Below are 18,659 nucleotides of genomic sequence, written 5' to 3'. Positions count from 1 at the left end.
CACTTAAGGGCGTCAGATCCTACAAAGCACTACAAATACAGTAAATACAGATAAAGATTCTTGTCAGAATCTATGTTCTTATAGAACAAACATGCATTTCTATGGTATAGTGATTGAGATCTATCACTATGGAGACTGAGTGCAAGGGAGAAAATGAAGGAAGAAGCAGGGTAAATTGCACCTGTGCAGGAAGACAACTAATTATAAGGCTCTACATTCTAAGACATTTTGTGTTTGGTAACACATATTAAATGGAAATTCTAATTCAAAGATTAAAATGAATCCATAAATCTTTCTAAAAACAAAGAAATAAAGCAAAGGGAATGCATGTCTCTGTTGCTTCTCTAAGAGAACTAAAGGTTGATTTGAAGACCTGTGGGTCACCGACATCCCAAACATGATTCTTCATCATCATCATCATCATCATCATACTCCTGTCAGAAAATGTCAGCAAGCAAGAACAAAAAGGTGAGGGAAAAAAGAAGCATGCAGAGGTTGAAATGAAAAATGTCAAAGAAGGGTTGATGGTAACAAAAATACAAAATAGATTGAGAAAGAGAGAGTGAGATTATGGTCTTTGATCACCAGGTGGCGATAACATGAATGGTAAATCATGCTACAGCATTTGCAGTTTCCACTGAGTGATTTTTTTTTTCAAGCACACATTGTCTTGATTACAATGATAACCGTTCATTTCATTATGATAACCCAGCAATGAAAAAGCTACGAATATCTATATTTGTGTTATTCAGCCAAATATCTTATTCAGTTAATGATTTGTTGATTTGTAAATCATATAAATAGCAAAGCCTTCTAAGTAAGCCTTTTTAAGCCTTGGGGGGAAGTCGTGGCCTAATGGTTAGAGAGTTTGACTCTTAACCCTAAAGTTGTGGGTTTAAGTCTCAGGCTGGCAATACCAGATTTCTCCACTGATTTAGTTTGCTTAAACCCACCCCTTTCTTACAATTGACTACAGGTTTGCATCCAGATCTGCCTCCATCCAATCAACGGCCATTGCATTGATACAAGTCTCTGTCCTACATTTTTCTTTTTGAGAGTCTGTTTCAATCTTATGTACATCACAATACAGAACAAAATCTGACACTACTTACATTACATTGTGACTTTTAAACAGACAAAAAGCAGTGGCAAAAATGTTTTCCAGGTCTCTGTCAGTACCTCAGTCTCCAGTGATTGTATCTCGCATGGGAGCTCCACAGCATGGCGAGTGAAGTAATCCATGGTGATGGCGTCATTCCAGTAGCTCATGTTGTTCTCCTGAGTAGCAGACTTCTTCTTTTTCCTCATACAGCATACGGTAAGCAGTACGGCTGAAGAGAAGAAAACATATTAATATTGTATATCTAATTCTTCTTCATTTTAGCCCTTAGACCACATTAATCACTTCTGAATTTTGTATGATGTGTTTCAGAAAGTTGTAAGCAAAAGCCACTAAGCCACAAAGGGAATATTATGTTATCTTGCGTCTTGGGAAAAGTTCCTGTCAGTTCTGATGACAGAAAGTTTTGAAAGCTGGAGGAAGAGTGATATTGGTTACTCACAGCATGAGGAGACAGGCACGCTAATGGCAAGAACCAACCACACAATGTTCATTTTGTCAAGGCAGATGGTGTTTTTTTCATGAGAAGGACCCAGCGCAGGAGCCGACTGGTTCCCAGATCCCCATGGGCCTTGTGTGGTGGCTGGAACCTGCCTGTTCATGTAGCTCCCGCTAGCTGTGGATGGTGCTTCTGAGATGTCTAAATCATTAACTGCAGGCCATGAGGCATCCGTGCTGTTGATAACATCGGTGGCATCTTTTAAAGAGAAAAGAGAATCAGTGGTCATATTGGTGGTTCCATTCCTGCCATCTTGGACTTCCACAAAGTTTGTGCTCTTCGCTGAAGGAGTGGGATCAGATATTATAACATGGTTGTAAGGTGATGGGGGAGGAGACTGGATGCCAGTTTGTGCAAAAGGATGTATCCCTTTTCCCAATGTTAGATTCTCTGTTGAAGACACGTCACGCAGTGTAATGGTGTGTTGTGAAGCCTCCTTATACGTGTTCTGCCCTTTGTGGGTTTTGAAGGTTGAAGTAAATGAAGATGATGGTAAATGTTGAATGGGATCAGTGGGCTCCTTCACTCCCATTTCTCCAGTGTATGTGGTCCCCAAAAGGCCCTTGCCATTAATGGCCATGTCACTTTTAGTCCCTGAGAGAAAAGAATGATCTGAGCCAGAATTTGTGACTTGGTTTCTACTATACGACCCAGTAGCAGTGGTTTGATTTATATGGACCACACTTGAGAACTCCGACTGGTTCACTTTCTGTCTTCTGATTGTACTCGGCTTGTTGGTATTAGTGCTAAAGTTCTGGTCTTGGGTTTTAGTGGTGAAAAACCCAGAGCTTGTTCTATTGAACATACTTCTAGTGGTCAGTTGGGGTACTTCTGCTTCTGAAAGAGAGATTCTGAGTGATGCCTGATCCCTGGGACCAAAAGAATGCACCCCTACTGTTGTTGTCTGAATTGTTTGAAATTTGGCAGATGGTACATTGTTCTTTGCTGTCTGGGAAGAGCTGACAGTAGTGGGTCTACTGATGGCTTCAAGAGAAGCCAGTGACTGGATACGCAGATCCCCAGTGCTGGAACCCTCATGCCAGCCCAAGGGCCCCGGTGAGAGGGTGGTGAGGATTCTGCTTCTTGTTGACATGGAGACAAGGTCCCTGTGGGTTTGGTTGGGGTCAGGCTCCTTTGCGGAGAACACCAGCCCAACTGGCAAAGACAGAATCAGCAGAACACCTGAAAAAGAAAAACAGACAATGAGAAGAATGTAGACATTATGCGTTTATCCAAAATGCGCAGTCTCACTGCACATACAGAATCAAGGAAACTTTTACTTTAAACTTTATTTAGTCCATAATGATGTTCTTACATAACCATGCAGAGATCAGTTGAATAATAATCTTAGCTTAGATGCTTGATTAGAATCTTGATTAGAATCTGATGATCTTTAATGAATCTTGGTAAGGTTTCATCATCTGAATGACATCGTAAAATGTGGACAAGTCCTAACATATGGTTTACCATACAGCTACCTTCCAAGACACCTGATGATCAGAGTGAGGTCAATGTTTTATCTGCATGCCATTTTAGTTGCTATAAAAAACCAAGATTCAGCTCTTAGAAGGTGAAAGGCAGTGAGTGATGAGAGAACATCATCACAAACAATTATCAAGAAGACATGCGGGAATCTGAATCAGTACATTTGCCAGCTACTGGGCAATTGTCATTGTTGCATAGGGGTGTGACGGTTAGTATATAACCGTGAGACCGACGGTTATAGTTGAACACCTTCATTAGAACTCTATAACCGCCAAAACCGTGTCATTAAAATATTTTTTACAAACATTTTTATCAAAATTTATTTTCATTTTTTAGATGGGATCATCAGATGCACAATATATCGGGAGACATGGTTTTTACCACTTAATGAAGTTTTGTAAATCGTCAGACATGATATTTACCACTTCATTAAATTTTGCTTTGTAGAAAACCTTTCTTAAAAACGAATTTCGTTTTGAACAAATTTTATCTTAATTTTAATAAATGTTTCATTAACCAATTGCATGTATTTTAATAAATAAAAAGCAAATATAGCAGACAATGATAACCGTGACATGGAAGCACCAGCGCGCCGCGTTCACTTGCACTGCACTGTGAACTAGAGCGCATCTCATCGTAAGGCGAAAAATCAAAAATTTAGCAAGGCGACTTTAGCGTCTGACCTCAAAGTGCCAGAGGCCCAAGCTACACCCCCCCAACCCCACAATCTTTCCTTTTACAATAATTCTTTTGCATTGATCAACAAGATGACGTTAAATGTTTAGTGAATGGTATGTTTCCTACCAATCAAAACTCACCCGTGCAAAGTAAGCAGTGAAGAGAATAAACAGTGTTTCATTCAAGTGACAATGCTAATTCCAGATTACCATATCAAACACAAGCATGCCCATGCTAGAAACCTACATGACTATGATAACAATATAACCATGCTGATTTCAGCGTTCACTACCAGAGACCATAACTGTTCACTATCTGCCATGTCCTGTTATTTATTTTTTGAATCAAAAGGAATTACATCTAACATACAGCCTTACCAATCCAACACAGCATTAATAAAACATCACCCTGTAAATAAAACATGAATCGTTGCTTATTTCACAACAAACTGGTGTGTTTCGATTAGCTACAAGCTCCTGAGCTCTCCCCCCTCAGCACACAACCTCGAGAGACTCCCAGAGTGTTTAACAAGCCGTGGATCTGAAGGTTCACGCAGCCGCTGAAATCATCTGAACATAAGCTCCCTGGTCCAATGTAAACACACTGCTGTCATATTAGCAGTCGTGTTTTATAATTTATCAAAACAAAACTATGAAATATGTGGAAATGGCTTGTAAGTCTGTTAATTGGCATCAGAATATGTCTAATAGTTTGTCTAATAGGTAGTAGTTTGTATTTAGTCTTGTCTGTTCCCTTTGGTTTGTATTCTGTTAAAAAGAGGAGTCAAAAATTATGTCAGCCTATCTAGCTATACTAGCATTTTACTCTTTTGCTATATTCTGCCATATGGAATAATATACTAGTATATAGTACAATTTAGCATATACTAGCATATATTAGCATACTACTCTTACTATTTCTGCCATATGGAATAGAATACTAGCATTACATAACATATCATGTATACTGATATGTTACATAGCATGATACTCAAACTATTTATTACTATATGGAATAGCATAGTATGTATAGCATAACATAGCATGTAATACCATATTTAGCATACATCAAGTTAAACTTATTCCTGCCATATGGAATAGCATGCTATAGCATACTAGCATAATTCATCCTAGAATGCTACTACCACATGGAATCACATAGGCATAATAGCATGCATTTCATGGAATTACATAGTACAAATATAATAATTACAGATAATTTGACCAACGTAATTCTAATTATACAATTCTGCTCTATACTTTCAAAGATTTGGTAGCCTACAACTAAGGCTTTTTAACATCCAGACTCACATAAATGGTGTCACGGCATCCAATCAGATTGTACCTTGCAATTTACAGGCAGTTCTTGCAGTTTTTTGTTGGCAATATACATCAGACCTCCAGTGCACAAACTGTGGGTGGTTTGTGGGTGTTCTGTCTGAGTCTTAGATTAGGACTATTGTTTAAAACAAAACCAAAAAAGGATGATCCAGGAAGATGTCCAACTTGAGTAAATCACGTTAATCCATGAGTGACGCATGTGTGTGGTTGTACGTGTGTATGAATGGAAGGAAAAAAGAAAGAGAAAAAATTTGTCATACTACTGATTTTTTATTCTTATTTTAAATACACTGTCCTTATCAAGGTTTATTGTTTATTGTTTATTGTTAATTTGGATCCCCATTAGCTTCCACAAAGTGGTTGCTAATCTTCCTGGGGTCCACAGAGTTGCACAATACAAAAAAATCATTCAAACAAATAAAATAATAACAAAAATACAATTGCTAATCCAGTCACATCACAAAACTATACCCATACATATTAATAGTAGCAGCACAAGCAGAAGTACGTCTATACCTTTAACAACATGTTTACACAATTTCTTTTAAACACATGTGTTGAATTACTTTTACGTATATTTATAGGAACAACATTCCAAGCAGCAGAGCCACGATAAAATACAGTCTTTTTCAGCAAATTTGATTGTGGACATGGTAAAAACAGTTGAGACTTACTCACTTGACGTGTTTTATGATCGTGTCTAAAACCAACATATACAAGCTTTTCAAAGAAAAAACATGGTGTGTGATACTTGATTACCTTATAAAAATATACCAACACTCGTAAATGTAATTTGTCCTTCACTAAAAGCCATGATAATTTTCTATGCATATCAGCAACACTGGCCTGAAATTGATAATGGAGCACCAACCTAGCTGCTCTATTCTGAACAATCTGAAGTTTTTTTAAGTGCTTTTCTGATGCACTTGACCATATTATAGGGCAGTACTCAAGATGCGATAAAACTATTGACTGCACCACATCTTTTAAAACCAAAGACGAAATAAATGCAGAACATTTCCTGGCTACTGCTATACCTTTACCCATGCTGCTTACTATATGATCTATATGTTTGGACCAGGACAATGTATTGTCAAGTATCACGCCCAACAAAGTAACATCTGTTACTTGTTCCACTGGCGTCCCATCAATAAATAAATTCAAATCTGCAGCCCTAGAAATATTGTATTTTTGGCTAAAAATTATGCATTTAGTTTTTTCTATATTTAAAATTAATTTGTTAATTTGAACCCATTTAGAAATTGTTAAAAGCTCATCACTCAAATTTTTCTTTAGTTCAGCTGAAGAATGTGCTGCAGAAAACATTGTAGAGTCATCTGCATACATAACTATATTAGCATTATTAACAACATATGGTAAATCATTTATAAAAATAGAAAACAACAAAGGACCTAAGCAACTTCCTTGTGGAACACCACAATAAGTATTTTTAGCATCTGAAAAAGATCCATTATAAAACACTCTCTGTTTTCTATTAGAAAGATAGCTTCCCATCCAATTAAGGGCTGTCAATGAAAAACCATAACATTTTAGTTTAGCCATAAGAATATCATGGTCAATGACATCAAAGGCTGCTGTAAAATCAATTAAAACAGCACCAACCAGTTTCTTATTATCTAGACATGCTAACCATTCATCTGTCATATGTATAAGAGCAGTACTTGTGGAGTGTCCTGGTCGATAGGCATGTTGAGCATTGGCAAGTAATCCATTTGTACTAAAATATTGTAAAATTTGCTTGAAGGTAATCTTCTCTAAAAGCTTACTCAAAATTGGAAGTATGCTAATTGGTCTGCAATTAGAACCTAAAAAGTCTGTTTTTCCCTTTTTAAGTAATGGAATAATTTTAGATTCTTTCCAAAGATTTGGATATTTGCCACCAATCAAACACCTATTATAAATATGACAGATCGGTTGAGAAAGCTGTCTAGCTACCATTTTTAGCAATTTTCCATCTAACTGATCAGCTCCACAAGGTTTATCATCTGGAATTGAAAGCAACATCTCTTCTACAGTAGTTTGATCAACAGACCTAAAATTAAAACTGCATCATTTATTTTTCACTATTTTAGAAATAGGACTACAGGCTGATTGAACATCATTGCCATACATGCTAGATCTTAAATTATTCACCTTATCGTTAAAAAAGGTGTTAAAATAATTAGCTATCTCTAATGGTTTAGTAATAAACTGACCTTCATTTTCCACACACCCTTGATAATTATTTGTCTTCCTACACATTATTTCATTCAGTGTTTTCCATATTTTCTTGGAATCACCAGCTGCAGACCTAATTTTTTGCTTATAATATTCCCTTTTTTTAATATGATTTAATTTAGAAACCCTATTTCTTAACTTACAATAGAATTTTTTATTGTAGTCACTTCCTAATTTCTGTACTACCTCCTTTGCCTTGTCTCTTTGCAGCATTAAGCACTTCAGCTCATCATCGAGCCAAGGAGCATTTTTAGTTTTTACTGATCTTTTTCTAAGTGGGGCGTATTTATCAATTATCTTATTTATTATATCCATAAAAATATTTAAGGCTTTATTAAGATCTTTTTCTTGACACACTTCAGTCCACTGCACACTCTGAACTTCATTAATAAACAGATCTTGATTGAATCTTTTATATGACCTAGATAATAAAATCCTGGCTCCTGATTTGGGAATTTTTGTCTTTTTAGTTAATGCGATCAAATTGTGATCACTACAGCCAACTGCCACTGATACTGCCTTTGAACACAATTCCTGGACATTGGTAAATATAAGGTCAATGCAGCTAGAAGTACTAACCTTGTTTGCCTTCATAACAATTCTTGTTGGTTGGATAATCATTTGTGTGAGATTACAAGTATCAGCCATAGATTTTAACTTTTTTGTTAATGAGCAGTTTTTAGCCATCCAATCAATATTAAAATCACCCAATAAAAATATGGCCTTATTTTCATCTGTGACCCTGTTCATACTTTCACATATTCTATCCAAATACTGCACATTAGCACTAGGAGGCCGATAACAACAACCAGCTAAAATTGGTTTACAGTGTGGAACAGAAATCTCTACCCATATGTCTTCAATATAACTGTTCATTAAGTCTTCCCTTAACAACACACCAAAATGTTCTCTAATATAAAAGGCTACTCCACCACCATATTTATCCCGGTCTTTCCTATACAATTTAAAACCATTAATCATAAGCTCAGAATTACTCATAGCCATATCTAAATGTGTTTCTGACAATGCTAAAACTTGAATATTATCTTCAGTGCATATTCTCATCACCTCATGAATTTTGTTCTTGAGGCTACATATATTTAAATGTGCAATAATTAATCCTTTCTTTGACAATTTTGTTAAAAGAGATGCCATAAACTTGTCTTGCTTCCTAACAAAACAGCAAACAAAAATGTAAGATAATAATTACACAATCATTCTAAAAATGCATTGCAATTATGTTTGAGTATTTCCAGTTCTGGACAAGATGACTAACTTGTCATATTTCAGGAAGGCTCTTTCACCTCTGTCCCGGGCAGCTCTTAATTTTGGAAGGAGTTCCCTCCTTCTCAACTGAAGAGCCTCAGAAAAGTCTTCATTTATAAAAATGTTTGTGCCTTTTAACCTCTTGGCTGATGACATGATAGTCTGTTTATCTTTCAAACGTAGAAGTTTAACAACAACTTTTCTGGGCTTACCCCCTTCTTGATACTGTCCGATCCTGTGAGCTCGCTCGATTTCCATTTCGGAGTCATCTAGCCCCAATTTACTTGAAAGGATATCACGAACTTTCACCTCTGATTTCATCCAGCTTTCATCTTTTTCATCAGAGATCCCATCCACAATGATGTTTGTCCTCTTCATCTGATTTTCCACATAATCCAGTTTGACAAAGAATCCGTCTAGTTCCTCCTTTGACTTGACAATATCCTTTTCAAACTGCTTTATTTTTATTTCAACATCCTTATAACCAGTCATCAATCCATCCACTTTATGTTGTGTGAATTCCAAACTAGTTTTTATATCTTGAACATCTCTGATCACTCCATCCAATCTTTTGTTTGTTCCATCTACTACCAACTGAACAAAGCTCTTGAAGTTGTCTTGTTGTTGATGAAGCATCTCTCTGTAAAATTCTCTCTGTTGATCCATTAATTGAGAAAGTACACTCATTGTAACGACTGAATCATCCTCAGAAGGTGCAGTCTTAGATTGTTTGGGAGGCATGATTTCTTACCACGATGTATCCGGAAATAGAGCAGGGAGAGGTTCAAGTGATGTGTTTGTTGAAGGCCCAAGCCTACCGGGCCTACTCCAAAGTTGAAAGTCACACTAACTTGTCTGAGAACTCAATAATGCCCACAATTAATATCAATAAAAATAGATCATACTTCAGTTGATCTTCAAACACTGCAAAATTAAGAATATTATTAGGATTAGTTTGATTCAGATCGGATTAAGATTAGGCCTGTTGCAGCACTGTTGTGAGAGATCACACGTCTTCACACAGTACAACCAAGAATGCATGTAGGTGTGAAGGGTCAAACCGCACACTCGTGCATCAGGATTAGCTGTGAAATACCTACGATCTATCAATAAATGACTCACTCTCTAGTGACATTTATGCTAGCACACACACACACATACTCCTGTGACTCACAGTGTATAGTGAGGGGGAGACAGAGGAGGACAGCACATAATACATCACAGCACTGTGTGGATACTTTGCAAAATGAGCACTGGACCATAAGGGGTATGTGGGCATTACTTCAATACAGGCACTTCAAATGTCTCAGTCGTTGATTTTTATTAAAACTAACAGATATTAACTATAGCCATTACTCATTGCTTCAGTCACATGATCATTCAGAAATGTGGTGCTCAAGAAACATTTCTTATTATTACTGAAAATTTCTGTGCTGCTTATGGAATGTCCCCATAAAACATGGAAACCCGCTATCCGACATGTGTGTGTGTGTGTACTGATCAATGTCAAACACAGCATCCATAGTACTGTATGTGTGTGTGTACATGCACTGTCTGGGTCAGAGAGATGTAATTAGCCGGAGCAGCAGCTCTCTGTTGATGGAGTCTAACCAGGTCTTATGCAGACAGAAAGGTCCGACCTCCTCCTTCACAGACAGGTGTTTACAATGAAAGCAAATTGAAAATCCAGTGATAGAGTGTCCAGCAAAAAAGTGCACACTTTAATGAACATCCATTATGTGACGGAGTGAATGGAGGTGAGGTGTGAAGATGAAGAGAGTGACAGGACATCAGGACTACACAAAGAAGACAAAAACGGAAAATGGTAAAGGCATATGAAAAGTTCTTTGTTATTCTGCAGCAGATAAATTAGGCTGACAAACTAGGGCTTGCACATGGAATAATTAACCTTGCAATAATTGCTTCCTCTGGTTTTGGTGCTAAAAAATTACTTTCATTACAAAATTACATGCACTGCCATCTGCTGATTTAAAACATAGCATTCAGAGATGGATGGGTGGTGGAGTTTTTATCTTACATAGAGGTATATCACAGTTTTTGTTTGAATTCTTTTATATTTTGAAACTATCTTATAAAAACGGGGGATGCGGGAGATTTTTGAAACTTTTTTATTAATTATTCTGTCATATGGTTTCCCCCAGGGGAACTTTTGAAATTTGTGACCCTGGACCACAAAACCAGTCTTAAGTCGCTGGGGTATATTTCTAGCAATAGCCAAAAAAACATTGTATGAGTCAAATTTTTAATAAATGCCAAAAATCATTAGGATATTTAAACAATGCTCAATTGGTGCTAAGGGGCCCAAAGTGTGACCCTTCTGGCACCAACAACCATTCCACATTCAAAGTCACTTAAATTCCCTTTCTTCCCCATTCTGATGCTCGGTTTGAACTTCGGTTTGTACCCTTAATTGTGAAACAGAGAATCAACCCTTTAAGTTATTAAGTCGAGCAAGGTTACTATTATGTGTAGCAAAATTAGGGAGATGGTGGAGGGGTTGCTATGTATTTAGGTTGTTTTGTCATTCTTACATTACGTTTTGATTTATGTTGACTGAGAAGCTCACCGAGAAATTGATGATGGAAGTGGAATTTATGCAGTAAACATCCAAAAGTAAAAGTCTCTGAAATGTTTAAGTAGCCTGTGACTTTCCTAAAGTCCTACATAGCTATGACATTAATAAATCACAAGGAAAGATCCATCCTGCACACTGTGATCCCTTGAACTGTCTGCGAGTCTCTCATATTAGAGCTGCAGATACTGAGATCTCAAACGGCCTTGACAGATTGCATGGGTTTACAGCGTATCTCCCCATCCATCATTCAATATTACACCCAAACCTCACCTCTGGAGACAACGAGCCGAGATGGCATCTGCAGAATGAGGCTGCAACAGTGCTGACTGCCACAAGTGAAACAAACTTGAAACAGATGTTCTCATAACTTATCCAATCTCCATGAACAAAGTTGTAAATATGTTCAAAGGTATTGTATGGCGTGCATTATAGTGCACAACATTTACATTAAACAAGTCATGACATATAAACTACTGTACTTTGTACTTTTATGCTGCTTTTTCCATTTTTAGGTCAAACACCAAAAAGTCAAGAATCTTGGAGTGATTCTGGAGACAGACCTTAGTTTCAGAAGTCATATCAAAGCATACTATCATCTCAAAAGCATTGCAAGAATTAGATGTTTCCAGTCAAGACTTGGAGAAACTTGTTAATGCTTTTATAACCAGCATGGTGGACTATTGTAATGGTTTCCTCACTGGCCTTCCCAAGAAGACCATTGGACATATACAGCTCATCCAGAACGCTGCTGCCAGGATTCTGACTAGAACCAGAAAATCTGAGCATATCACACCAGTCCTCAGGTCCTTACACTGGCTTCCAGTTACAGTATTGTTCAAAATAATAGCAGTACAATGTGACTAACCAGAATAATCAAGGTTTTTCGTATATTTTTTTATTGCTACGTGGCAAACAAGTTACCAGTAGGTTCAGTAGATTCTCAGAAAACAAATGAGACCCAGCATTCATGATATGCACGCTCTTAAGGCTGTGCAATTGGGCAATTAGTTGAATTAGTTGAAAGGGGTGTGTTCAAAAAAATAGCAGTGTGGCATTCAATCACTGAGGTCATCAATTTTGTGAAGAAACAGGTGTGAATCAGGTGGCCCCTATTTAAGGATGAAGCCAACACTTGTTGAACATGCATTTGAAAGCTGAGGAAAATGGGTCGTTCAAGACATTGTTCAGAAGAACAGCGTACTTTGATTAAAAAGTTGATTAGAGAGGGGAAAACCTATAAAGAGGTGCAAAAAATGATAGGCTGTTCAGCTAAAATGATCTCCAATGCCTTAAAATGGAGAGCAAAACCAGAGAGACGTGGAAGAAAACGGAAGACAACCATCAAAATGGATAGAAGAATAACCAGAATGGCAAAGGCTCAGCCAATGATCACCTCCAGGATGATCAAAGACAGTCTGGAGTTACCTGTAAGTACTGTGACAGTTAGAAGACGTCTGTGTGAAGCTAATCTATTTTCAAGAATCCCCCGCAAAGTCCCTCTGTTAAAAAAAAGGCATGTGCAGAAGAGGTTACAATTTGCCAAAGAACACATCAACTGGCCTAAAGAGAAATGGAGGAACATTTTGTGGACTGATGAGAGTAAAATTGTTCTTTTTGGGTCCAAGGGCCACAGGCAGTTTGTGAGACGACCCCCAAACTCTGAATTCAAGCCACAGTACACAGTGAAGACAGTGAAGCATGGAGGTGCAAGCATCATGATATGGGCATGTTTCTCCTACTATGGTGTTGGGCCTATTTATCGCATACCAGGGATCATGGATCAGTTTGCATATGTTAAAATACTTGAAGAGGTCATGTTGCCCTATGCTGAAGAGGACATGCCCTTGAAATGGTTGTTTCAACAAGACAATGACCCAAAACACACTAGTAAACGGGCAAAGTCTTGGTTCCAAACCAACAAAATTAATGTTATGGAGTGGCCAGCCCAATCTCCAGACCTTAATCCAATTGAGAACTTGTGGGGTGATATCAAAAATGCTGTTTCTGAAGCAAAACCAAGAAATATGAATGAATTGTGGAATGTTGTTAAAGAATCATGGAGTGGAATAACAGCTGAGAGGTGCCACAAGTTGGTTGACTCCATGCCACACAGATGTCAAGCAGTTTTAAAAAACTGTGGTCAAACAACTAAATATTAGTTTAGTGATTCACAGGATTGCTAAATCCCAGAAAAAAAAAATGTTTGTACAAAATAGTTTTGAGTTTGTACAGTCAAAGGTAGACACTGCTATTTTTTTGAACACACCCCTTTCAACTAATTGCCCAATTGCACAGCCTTAAGAGCGTGCATATCATGAATGCTGGGTCTTGTTTGTTTTCTGACAATCTACTGAACCTACTGGTAACTTGTTTGCCACGTAGCAATAAAAAATATACTAAAAACCTTGATTATTCTGGTTAGTCACATTGTACTGCTATTATTTTGAACAATACTGTACATCAAGAATTGATTGTATCAACATATTAAAATGATTACTGAAGGACAACATGTTGTTGAAAATTCAGCTTTGCCATTACGGGAATAATAAAAAAAAAAGCATAACAATATATTTCACAATCTTATCATTTTTACTGTATTTTTGATTAAATAAGCCTTGGTGGGCATTGCAGATATGCTCACTGAATATATGAGTCAGTTAGAAATGTATGTTTTTATTTGTAATAGGGACATTATTATTTACAAAAATACAGGACTGAAAAGAATTAGATTTTTTTTTGTAGATTCTTTTTTACTGTATTTCTCATTTTGAATCTTTCTACAATACAGAGAAGAATTTAAATCTGCATGTGTAGCAGAAGCTTTAAATGAGTTCCAGTTCACTACGGCACACAAGAACCATTCCAATATAAGGAACATCCGAAAATAAGACCCAATAGCAGACATCAGCATTAATGCTTTGCTGGGTGCACACATGCAGCAGAGTGGAGACATGACCGCTCTGCATGATGAGCACCCAGTGGAAAATTGAACAAGCTTCCCTGTAGCGAGAACCCCATACTAAACAACGGTTCACAGTGATAAACTAGGCACTGAGTCAAGCAGAAAATGCAAGAGAAAGAGGCAGGGGAAAGGGCTATTCTGAGTGTTTAGCCAAAGCAATGATTACCACAGTGCTTTGCTGAGATACTCAATAACTGGCAAGTCTGGTGGTTTCCCAAAAGAACAGATGTAAACACTGTTATTTTGATAATGAACCTTTATATCCTCCCTCGACCCCTCAGTCTTCCATAAATGGTGTTTTTATCTCTGTCACATTAATTGGTCTGGGACACCAGCTAAAATTAGTATTCTGCAGTGGGTTACGCCTTTAGCCTTGAGACAAAAGTCAAACAAGCTACTATGTAAGATGCAGAAACCTTCAGAGACAGGTTTAACCTGGTGTTAACATCTGTATCAAGTGAAGAGTAATAACATTCACCAAAATTCTGCACCTTAAATAAATAAATAAATAATAATAAAACTAGCAGTACTGTTACAAAATAAAGAAATTATGTTTGTTCGACAAGGAGACATTCAATTGATAAAAATACAGAGATTTATAATGTTTTGTCAGGATTTCAATTTCAAATAGATGTTCTTTTGAACAATTTATTAAAAAAAAATCAAAAAAAAGAAAGAAAAACCACAATTTCCAAAATAAGACATTAAGCAGCACAATTGTTTTCAACACTGAAAGGTTTCCTGAGCACCAAATCAACATATTAAAATGATTACTGAAGGACAACATGACACTGAAGACTGGAGTAATGGCTGCTGAAAATTCAGCATTGCCATTAAAGGAATAAATTACATGAAAAAAAAAATTAATAAAAAAAAAAAATCAAAGCAAGTGACAATATATTTCACAATCTTATAATTTTTACTGGATTGCTGATTAAATAAATGCAGCCTTGATAACCATTAGACACTTTAAAACATAAAAACAAATCTCAAACTTTTATGAACAGTAGCCTAGTGAATTTTCATGATATACAAATATAATTAATTATTTATTCATAAATACTATTATTTATATCACTATGATAAATATTACATTTCACAACCTGAACAAACTGTACCTTGCCAAATGAACTGATAATTTTAAAAGATTATTGATCTTGACACACATAAGTGTCTGTTGGGGACCTTCTTATGATGTCACTTCCAGTTTTTAGTTTTTTTTTGCTGCATGTTGGGTATCCAAGTGTTTCAATACAAACCTAAACTGCTTCACTGCACTTTTGTCCTAATAAATAATGATAAAAGATGTTTTTAAATGACTGTTTTCTACCAAGAGCTGTAGCCTTTTATTAAAGTTTTGATATTATGATATTAAGATCTGTATCACACTAATATTTTGAAAGAACACGTTGGAGATGCATGTAAATATCAGTTATACTGTCAATGGCAATGTATTGGAATACCATGTTTAAAAAGTGACAAAATTCTCAAAAACTACAAAATGTCTGACAAAAATTTTTTATACGGCTTAAAAAAAAGTTTTATCATTTTAGCTGGTGACATGTTAATAATGTGAGACACTAAATTAAATCTCTCTTTGACAGTTGCACAAAGGATTATTTTAAGCTATTAATGTGAACAAAACCAAAACAATGAATCCCACCAATGAACAAATGCCAATGGTGTCTCTTTGGGAGCCGTGGTCTTTAAAGCTAGGGATCGTTACCCCATGGGATTGTGGGGTGATTTGGGCACTTCCTGTGTTGAGGGTGGGGCAGGGTGGTGCAGATGTGAGCTCATAGATAAGGTGGGAACCATAAAACCCTCTTATAATGGCTTCCTGTTTGTGTGATTTAGGTTGCGTTGGTTCTCTGCAATGCTTTTGGATGTTTATTCAATCAGGAGGGCGGACGAGCGAGATGCACTGGGCACTGAAGGAGTCAATTTGTTTACTGTATACATAAATCTGACATTTAAAGGGGCACTAACGAATGTCTTTGGCTGCAAAGGAAGTACAGACTATAAACAGGAAATTTTTAACACATAAGGAATGTCACTGGGCTATGGCTGCTCGAAATAGTTGTGACAATGAAATAAGGGCTGTGCAGTGAAACGCTGCTTTCAGCATTCTGCCGTCGGGACTTTTGAAGGAGCATTGCTTTTGAATTTTAATTAATGTTTTTTGGCAAAAGCTATTTTATTCAAATAGCCTCACAATGCCAGAGAGAACAGCAATCACTCCATAACTGCATGAGAAAGCCATCAGCTAAATTCAGTTTATTTTAAACAAATGGTGCCATCGCTACTGATGAGCTGATGAACAGATAGACTCGAAAGACACAAACAAACCGATGTTGGGAGAACGAAAATTGCGCTTGTTATCAGTACGGTTGAGTTCCAACACTAACTATGACTCATGAACCGCTCTTGTTACATAACTTGCACATTTTGTGGCAAAAAAACTTGCGGACTTGGCAAGGTCCTTTCAATTTCTGCGGCAAGTTGCTTTGGTAGGAACCTGCCAATTTCATACATGTTACATTTAAATGCAATGTGTATTTAGGGGTTAAAGGAGCTGGTAACTAAAACTGCATATATAATGGCCACACATACTAATCTTTGAACTATCATGTCTGTGCCCTCGAGAAAAGCTCTTAACCTCAGGCCATGCCAGAGGGACTCAATGCAGCACAGCAGCAAGGGCAAACTGCATCTAATTCTGATATTTTGGGGTAGTAGCTGAGCTAACTGCTCAAAAAAATTAGGAATAATATTTAAATTTACTAAATATTATCAGCCTACAATAACCAATAAAACTTTGGCATTCCAGCCAGATCTAATCAGTATTTGTACATATTCATATGTAACATTTGTACATATATTCATATATACACACTTCTAAATTGGGGGTCTGTAAGATGTATCTGTTTTTGTATTATGTATTATTCATGCATTTTCAGCATTGATTACCCCAACTTTTAGAATGATCCCTCAGAAATCATTCTAATATGCTGATTTGGTGCTCAAGAAACATTAACAACGTTGAAAACAGTTACTTACACTTACTTACAGGTGCTTTGATAAATATAAAGTTCAAATGAACAGCATTTATCTGAAATAGAAATCAGTGTAACATTATTCAACATCATTTTTGATCAATTGAATGTGTCCTTACTGAATAAAAGTATAAATTTCTTTTTTAAAAAAAGAATATTTGTACTTGTGATTACCAAACAGTTCATATATATGGACTTATTTCCACCAAAGCGGTCTTCAGTATCCTGACAGCCTCAGATCAGACAGAGCTCAGCTGGGAAACACTCTGAACATTCACATAGAAGAGTGACCTGAATATCTCCAGCACTGAAAACACAATTTTTTTCCCCCAGACAAACTCCATTGACATTAGTTTGAATGAATGGCTAAAATATACCTGAGCCTGAAAAGTATTCTTCACAGAAACTTTTTGATGGTTTTGACAGACCTTTTTTGAGGTTTTCTCAACACTCATGTTGGATTTTTCTGAGCATGGCATCTAACAGAATTTGCTGTGATGAAATATCTTTTCAAAGTTGTTCTACAATGGGAGAAGACTTCTCCATCCGACCTCATGTTCCTGATGCATTTCACACTTTAATGTTGGATTTCAGCCAGACTGATATCAGGCGCGTGTTGCCAATACTAATATTCTGCAAGAGTAAAAAAGTAAAAAAAAAAGAGTAATAGACCAAGACAGCAGAGCAAGGGTGGCTGAAGGTGTACTGCTGTCCCCACCAGGTTTAAACTGGTTTAGTTAGCAAGATTTTCTTGGTTAATCAACTTCAAAAAAAACAAAAAAAAACATGCTGAACGATCCACAGAAACTATAACTATAATAAACTTAAAAACTATCTAGAACTTTATATAGGCAAAAAGTAGTAGTTAATAGATAGTTAGTGAGAATTGTTCCACAAACTACAGTATGACCAAACAGACGGTAATATTGTAGCTAAAACTAAAATCATAAAACCACTTAAAACTAGAGTAAAACTAAGGCTAATTATTAAAAACTAATAATTAGTAAAAGTGTAAAAATAAATAAATAAATACATGACTAAAATTGACAACAACAACAAAAAAATTTCATTGTATACATAGGGTACTTTTTATCTCTGTGTTCACCAAACCCTTCTTGAGTGTTTGCTGCTAAAAAGCTAATTTTTAGTTTCATCTGATCATAGAAGCCAGTCCCATTTGAAGTTCCTGTCATGTCTGATAACTGAATATGCTTTAGCTTGTTTTTGGATGAGTTAGGAGAATTTTTCTTAAAACCCTCCCAAAAACCCTCCCTAACAAAAAGTAGATTGTTTGACCATTTTTTAAGGTTTTCTGCCCCCGAGACTTTTCTGCAATTCTCCAGCTGTGGTCCTTGCATAGTCTTTAGCCTCTCAACTCTCATCCTCACAGGGCATATAGACACATATAGACATATCCTT

The 18,659-nt window shown here is 36.6% G+C and overlaps 1 protein-coding gene across 1 annotated transcript in view; it reads right to left on the bottom strand.

Moving 5' to 3' along the window:
- Positions 1–18,659, bottom strand: part of LOC113066109 (transmembrane protein 108-like) — a 52,738-nt gene that overhangs the window by 1,178 nt on the left and 32,901 nt on the right. Inside the window, exons 4-5 of the mRNA XM_026237757.1 lie at positions 1,563–2,801; positions 1,180–1,331 (exon numbers count right to left, since the gene is read on the bottom strand). Coding sequence (XP_026093542.1) covers positions 1,180–1,331; positions 1,563–2,801 — 1,391 coding nt within the window. The remainder of the gene's footprint in view (positions 1–1,179; positions 1,332–1,562; positions 2,802–18,659) is intronic.

The sequence above is a fragment of the Carassius auratus genome, chromosome 49 (assembly GCF_003368295.1).
Source record: "Carassius auratus strain Wakin chromosome 49, ASM336829v1, whole genome shotgun sequence".
NCBI classification, from domain to species: domain Eukaryota; kingdom Metazoa; phylum Chordata; class Actinopteri; order Cypriniformes; family Cyprinidae; genus Carassius; species Carassius auratus.
This window is presented reverse-complemented; position numbering and strand designations above follow the sequence as displayed.